This window comes from Nicotiana tomentosiformis, chromosome 6 (genome assembly GCF_000390325.3).
Source record: "Nicotiana tomentosiformis chromosome 6, ASM39032v3, whole genome shotgun sequence".
Classification (NCBI taxonomy): domain Eukaryota; kingdom Viridiplantae; phylum Streptophyta; class Magnoliopsida; order Solanales; family Solanaceae; genus Nicotiana; species Nicotiana tomentosiformis.
Window position 1 is genome coordinate 126070769 of NC_090817.1, and position 7669 is coordinate 126078437.

General features: G+C 44.1%; 1 protein-coding gene across 1 annotated transcript; it reads right to left on the reverse strand.

The window, feature by feature from the left end:
• Positions 1–6450: 6450 nt before the first annotated feature.
• On the reverse strand, positions 6451–7422 carry LOC138894723 (uncharacterized). The gene is made up of 3 exons (XM_070179451.1): positions 7296–7422; positions 6809–6939; positions 6451–6648 (listed from the first exon to the last, which is right to left on the reverse strand). Exons 1-3 carry the CDS (start codon positions 7420–7422, stop codon positions 6451–6453), a joined length of 456 nt encoding a protein of 151 aa, XP_070035552.1.
• Positions 7423–7669: the final 247 nt, after the last annotated feature.

Here is a 7669-nt window from a genome sequence, read left to right on the forward strand (position 1 = left end):
CCACTCAGTCCTCCCATTCACTCCAACCTCTCAATCACCCTTTCCTCACAGTCACTCATTCCTCTCAATCACTCGGCACTCGGCACTCGTACTCAGTAGGTACCTGCGCTCACTGGGGGTGTGTACAGACTCCGGAGGGGCTCCTTCAGCCCAAGCGCTATAACAAGCCAATCATGGCATAAATCAATGAAACATATTGTGGCGTGCAGCTCGATCCCATAAATATCCTCACAGTTAGGCCCTCGGTCTCACTTAGTCATCAACCTCTCCAGTCTCTCGGGCTCTCAAAAATTATGATAAGCAGCCCAAATAGTGATGATATGATGCATCAATAATGAACAATAGAGACTGAGATGTAATGTCTAAGTAAAACTGTGACTGGGTGCAAAATAATAATTTAGCAGATAATTTACATGTGCACGACTTATGTGGGTCCCTACAGTGTCAACACATATCTTAAACATGATTTATAGTTCGATTTCTCAAATACGTGGAAAAGGTATGGATATCAACATATTATTCAACCACACAGTTACATGAAATTTATCAAGTCACAATTTCTACGGTACACGCCCATCACCTAGCATGAGTGTCACCTCAAAACTAATCACGTATCACAAAATCCAAGGTTTCATACCCTCAGGACCAAATTTAGAATTGTTACCTACCTCAAACCGTGTAATTCTTTATTATGATATGCCTTTGCCTCGTGAATCGGTCTCCAAACGCCTCAAATCTAGTCACAATTAATTCGATTCAGTCAATACAAATTATAGGAATTAATTCCATATAAAAATATAAATTTTTCAACAAAATTCGAAATTTGCACTCAAAAACCACTTGTGGGGCCCATGTCTCGGAACCTGACAAAAGTTATAAAATATGAACGCCCATTCAACCATGAGTCCAACCATACTAATTTTACCAAAATCCGACATCAACTCGACGTTCCAATCTTAAATTCTTATTTTGAATTTCTTAGGCTCAAATCCTCTAATTTCACCTCAAAAATACGTAATCTAGTCGAAATACTCAATGATAATCTAATATTATTGACTAATAATGATCATAAGTGACTTACCGCAAGATTTTCCGTAATTTCTCGCTCAAAAATTGCCTCAACCCGTGTTGAAAATGTCCAAAAAGGCCAAAATCCCGCAACCCCTCTGATTTTATTCTCGCTTCTGCGGGCTCGCACTTGTGATGGGATTTTCGCAGGTGCGATTACACTAGCACCTTCCAACTTCATCAATTCTCTAAGTTCCAAACTCGACCCGTTAACCACCCGAAATCAACCCGAGGCCCCCGGGACCTCAACTAAATATACCAACAAGTCCTAAAACATCATACAAACTTAGTTAAAACCTCAAATCACATCAAACAATGCCAAAATCACGAATCATACCCCAATGCAAGCTTAATGAATCTAAGAATTTCCAACTTCTACATTCCATGCCGAAACCTATCAAATCAAAACCGATTGACCTCAAATTTTGCGCACAAGTCATAAATGACATAAAGGACCTATTCCAATTTCCAGAATCAGATATCGACCCCGATATTAAAAAGTTAACTCCCCGGTCAAACTTCCAAACTTAAATTTCTATTTTAGCTATTTCAAGCCTATTTTAACTACGGTCTTCCAATTAATTTTTCGGACACATTCCTAAGTCCAAAATTACCACACAGATCTATTGAAATCATCAAAATTCTATTTCGGGGTCCTTTACACATAAATCAATATCCGATCGCTATTTCAACTTAAGCTTTAAACCTTGGAACTAAGTATTTTAATTTATTCCAAAACCTCACCGAACCCAAACCAATCACCCTGGCACGTCACATAACAACTGTAAAGCATAAATTGAGCAGTAAATGGGGGGAACGGGGTTGTAATACTCAAAATGACCGCCTGGGTCGTTACATTCTCCCCCTCTTAAACAAACGTTTGTCCTCGAACGAGTTTAGAATCATACCTGGAGCCTCAAATAGGTGTGGATATTTACTCCGCATCTCCCTCTCAGTCTCCCAAGTAGCTTCTCCGACTGGCTGGACTCTCTACTGCACTTTTACTGAAGCTATATTCTTTGATCTCAACTTTCAAACTTGCTGGTCTAAAATGGCCATCGGCTCCACATCATAAGTCAAATTATCATCCAACTGCACTGTGCTGAAATCCAAAACATGAGACGGATCCCCGATATACTTTCGAAGCATAGATACATAAAAAATTAGATGAACATTTGATAGACTAGGCGGGAATGCAAGTTTATAAGCCACCTCTCCAATCTTCTTAAGAACCTCAAATGGCGCAATATATCGAGGGCTCAACTTGCCCTTCTTCCCGAACCTCAACATACCCTTCATGGGCAAAATCTTGAGCAGAACCTTCTCCCCAACCATGTAAGCAACATCACGGACCTTCCTGTCGGCATAACTCTTCTGTCTAGACTGTGCCGTGCGAAGCCGCTCCTGAATCAATTTAACCTTCTCCAAAGCATCGTGAACCAAATCAGTACCCAATAGACTAGTCTCACCCGACTCAAACCAACCCACCGGAGACCGACACTGTCTCCCATATAAAGCCTCATACGGAGCCATCTGAATGCTCGATTGGTAGCTGTTGTTGTAAGCAAACTCTGCCAATGGCAGAAATTGATCCCAAGAACCCCCAAAATCAATGACACAAGCGCGTAGCATATCCTCCAATATCTGAATAGTTCGTTTGGACTGTCCGTCCGTCTGAGGGTGAAATATTGTACTCAGTTGAACCTGTGTACCTAATTCTCACTGCTTTGCTCTCCAAAACCGTGATGTGAAATGTGTGCCCCGATCTGAAATGATGGACACTGGCATACGGTGTAGGCGAACAATCTCGCGGACATAAATCTTAGCCAACCGCTCCGAATAATAAGTAGTACCAACTGGAATATAATACGCGAACTTGGTCAACCGATCTACAATCACCCAAAAAACATATAACTTCCTCAAAGTCTGTGGGAGCCCAAATACAAAGTCCATGGTAATACGCTCCCACTTCTACTCCGGAATTTCATGTCTCTGAAGTAATCCGCCCGGTCTCTGATGCTCGTACTTCACCCATTGACAATTTTAACATCGAGATACAAATCCAACTATGTCTTTCTTCATTCGTCTCCACCAATAGTGCTGCCTGAAATCCTGATACATCTTCGTGGCACCTGGATGAATGGAGTATCGCGAACTGTGAGCCTCCTGGAGAATCAACTCATGCAAACCATCTACATTAGGCACACAAAGCCTACCATGCATCCGTAATACACCGTCATCCCCAATAGTGACTTTCTTGGCATCACCGTGTTGAACTGTGTCCTTGAGGACAAGCAGATGGGGGTCATAAAGTGAAGACTAGGAAACCACACAAGCCAAAACTCAGCTCGGCTCGAAAATATCCAATCGGACAAACTGGTTGGCCAAGGCCTAAATATCCAAGGCTAAAGGCCTCTCTGCTACCGGTAAGTATGCTAAGCTGCCCAAACTGCCCGCCTTATGACTCAAGGCATCAGCCACCACATTGGCCTTTCCGGGATGATAGAGAATGGTGATATCATAATCCTTAAGCAACACCAACCACCTCTGCAGCCGCAAATTAAAATCCTTCTGTTTAAACAGACGTTATAGACTCCGGTGATCGGTATAAACCTCACAATGGACACCGTACAAATAATGCCGCCAAATCTTCAAGGCATGAACAATAGCTCCTAACTCAAGGTAGTGGACCGGATAGTTCTTCTCATATACATTTAACTGTCTGGATGCATAGGTAATCACCCTACCGTCTTGCATCAGCACTGCGTCGAGACCAATACACAAATATAGATCTCAGCCAACTGCTCTGAAGAATAAGTAGTACCGACTGGAATAAAATGTGCGGACTTGGTCAACCGATACACAATCACCCAAATAGCATCAAACTTACTCGAAATCCATGGGAGTCTAACTATGAAGTCCATGGTAATACGCTCCCACTTTCACTCTGGAATTTCAAGTCTCTGAAGCAATCCGCGTGGTCTCTGATGCTCGTACTTCATATGCTGACAATTTAATCACCGAGCTACAAATCCCACTATATATTTCTTCATCCTTATCCACTAATAGTGTTGTCTCAAATCCTAATACATCTTTGCGGCACCCGGATGAATGGAATACCGCGAACTGTGGGCCTCCTTAAGAATCAACTCTCATAGTCCATCTACCTTTGGCACACAAATCTGACCCTGCATCCTTAACATCCCATCATCTCTAATAGTAAGATCTTTAACATCGCCATGCTGAACTGTATCCTTTAGGACAAGCAAATGGGAATCATCATAGTGGTGCTCTCTGGTGCGGTCATATAAGGAAGAACGAGAAACCATACAAGCTAGAACCCGACTGGGCTCCAAAATATCTAATCTCACGAACTGGTTAGCCAAGGCCTGAACATCAACTGTAAGAGGTCTCTCACCAACAAGGTTGAATGCAAGGCTACCCATACTCACCGCCTTTCTAATCAAGGCACCGACCACCACATTGGCCTTCCCCAGATGATACATAATGGTAATATCATAGTCATTTAGCAGCTCCAACCATCTCCGCTGCCTCAAATTTAGATCCTTATGTTTGAACAAGTGTTGGAGACTCCGATGATCTGTAAATACCTCACAAGACACACCATAGAGATAGTGCCTCCAAATCTTTAATGCATGAACGATGGCTGCCAACTCTAAATCATGAACAGGGTAGTTCTTTTCATGTAGCTTCAACTGGCGCGAAGCATAAGAAATCACTCTACCCTCCTACATTAAGACACACCCAATACCGATCCGAGAAGTATCACAATACACTTATAAGAGCCTGAAGCTGAAGGCAAAACTAGAACAGGAGTTATGGTCAAGGCAGTCTTGAGCTTCTGAAAACTCTCCTCGCACTCATCCAACCACCTGAAAGGAGCACCCTTCTGGATCAATTTGGTCAAGGGCGATGCAATAGATGAGAATCCCTCCACAAAGCGATGATAATACCCAGCCAAGCCGAGAAAACTCTAAATCTCAGTAGTTGAGGATGGCATGGGCCAACTCTGCACTACTTCTATCTTTTTCAGATCTACCTGAATCCCCTTACTAGACACCACGTGCCCTAAGAACGCCACCGAACTAAGCCAAAACTCACACTTGGAGAACTTGGCATAAAGTTTCTCCTCCCTCAACTACTGTAATATAATACTCAAGTGTTGTGCATGATCCTCCTGGCTATGTGAGTACACCAGGATATTATCAATAATACTATGACAAATGAATCAAGATATGGCTGGAATACACTGTTCGTCAAGTGCATGAACGTTGTTGGGGCGTTGGTCAGCCCAAAAGACATCACGAGAAATTCATAGTGACCATAGTGGGTCCTGAATGCCGTCTTTAAAATATCTGAATACCGAATCTTCAACTGGTGATACCCAGACCTCAAATCAATCTTAGAAAATACCCTCGCTCCCTGAAGCTGGTCAAATAAATCATCAATATGTGGCAAAGGATACTTGTTCTTGATTGTAACTTTGTTCAACTACTTGTAGTCGATGCACATCCGCATAGTACCGTCTTACTTTTTCACAAATAGAACAGGTGCACCCCAAGGCAACACACTAGGCCTAATAAACCCCTTATCAAGAAGTTCCTGAAGTTGCTCTTTCAATTCCTTCAACTCAGTTGGTGCCATACGATACAGAGGAATAGAAATGGGTTGAGTGCCCAGCACAAAGTCAATACCAAAGTCAATATCCCTGTCGGGTGGCATACCCGGCAGGTCTGCATGAAATATATCCGGAAAGTCTCACTTTACCGGTACAAAATTAATAGGAGTGTCTGCATCAACATCTCTCACAAATGCCAAATATGACAAATACCCCTTCCCAACTATCCGTTGGGCCTTCAAATAAGAAATTACCCTACTGGAAACATAATTTCGAGAACCTCTCCACTCGACCCTCGGCAATCTCGGCATCGCCAACGTCACGGTTTTAGTGTGACAGTCCAGAATAGCGTGACATGGAGATAACCAATCCATACCCAAAATTACATCGAAATCAACCATACTAAGCAATAAGAGATCAACCCTAGTCTCCAGTCCCCCGATAGTCACCACACACGACCGATACATGTGGTTCACAATAATAGTATCGCCCACCGGTATAGATACATGAACAGGTGAAACTAAGGACTCACGGGGTATATCCAGATAACGATCAAAATATGATGATATATACGAATATGTGGAACTAGGGTCAAATAATATGGAAGCATCTTTGTGGCACACTGAGACAATACCTGTGATCACAGCATCGGAAGCAACGACATCTGGCCGGGTAGGAATAGCATAGAATCAGGCCTGATCGCAACCTGATCGGCCTCCCCCTCTTGGGCGATCCCTAGCTGCCTAAGCCCCTCCTCGAGCTGGCTGGGTGGGTGGTGGAACTGCTGGTGCTGGTACCATCGGCCGAGAACTATGTTGTGGATCCCCACTCAACAATATAGGGCAATCTCTCTTGATATGACCCACATCCCCGCACTCAAAACAACCCCTCCTCTGACGGAGCTGCTGCCCCTGATAACCCGAGGAACTGCCTGTAAAAACCTGAGCAAATGAGGAATGGTGAGAATTATGTGCTGGTAGTGCACTAAATGAAGACTGGCCTGAGCGAGCACTGTAAGAATCATGGCTAATAGATGCACCACGATGAGCTGGACGAGTCGTCTGAGCGGGCCTATAAGGACGACCCCTGCTATGGTAAGACTGCCCCCCCAGAAAGAACACCACTGGAATTTTCCGGACCACGAGGCCTCTTGGCCTCCATCTCCTCACGTTCCTGAATACGGACCATCTCTAGTTGCCGAGCATTATCAACCACGTCATTGAATTTAGCACCTACTACATTCCACAGAGTCATAACAAAATGAAACTGCTAGTTGAGGCCATTAATGAACCTCCTGATTCTCTCCCTCTCAGTGAGAACCAACCAAACTACATGACAAGCCAATTCTGAAAACCTCAACTCATACTGAGTCACGGACAGGTCCTCCTCACATAGATGCTCGAACTTCCTGCGCAGCTTCTCTCTGCGTGTCTATGGCACAAACGTCTCCGGAATAATATGGAGAAGTCATGCCATGAAAATGGTGCTGCACCAGCTGGTTTGCTCCTCTCATAAGTCTCCCACCAACTGAAGGCTACCCCGGTCAACTAAAAAGTAGTAAATGAGACCCCACTGGTCTCCATAATACCCGTTGTACGAAGAATTTGCTGGCATCTATCCAAGAAATCCTGAGCATCCTCCGACTGATCCCCACTGAATGATGGAGGCTTGAGTCTCTCAAACCTCTCTAGTCTTTTCTCCTCCTCATCATTCATAATAGGACCCACATGGGCCTGAGCAACTGCAACCGGCTGGACTGGTAGTGCCCCCGGTATCTGAAGTCCCTGCACTACCTGCTCTAGAGTAAGGGCGACAGGGGTATGAGTACCTCCCCCGGCCTGAGAAGTGGCTGGTGTGGCCTGAGCCAAAACTACCTGAGCAAGGCCAGTGCAAATAGTGAATATCTGGGCCAAAGCCTCCTGAGGGCCTGGAATCACAATAGGCATAGCTGGTGCCTGAGCT

Bases quoted from the DNA above. Each gene is read 5' to 3' on its own strand.
- LOC138894723 (XM_070179451.1), bottom strand. From the start codon at position 7,422: ATGAATGATGAGGAGGAGAAAAGACTAGAGAGGTTTGAGAGACTCAAG. The intron at 6,940-7,295 runs GTATTATGGAGA...GGAATGTAGTAG, and splicing joins GCAAATTCTTCGTACAACGG to GTGCTAAATTCAATGACGTG. The intron at 6,649-6,808 runs GTCTTACCATAG...TCATTTGCTCAG, and splicing joins GTGTTCTTTCTGGGGGGGCA to GTTTTTACAGGCAGTTCCTC.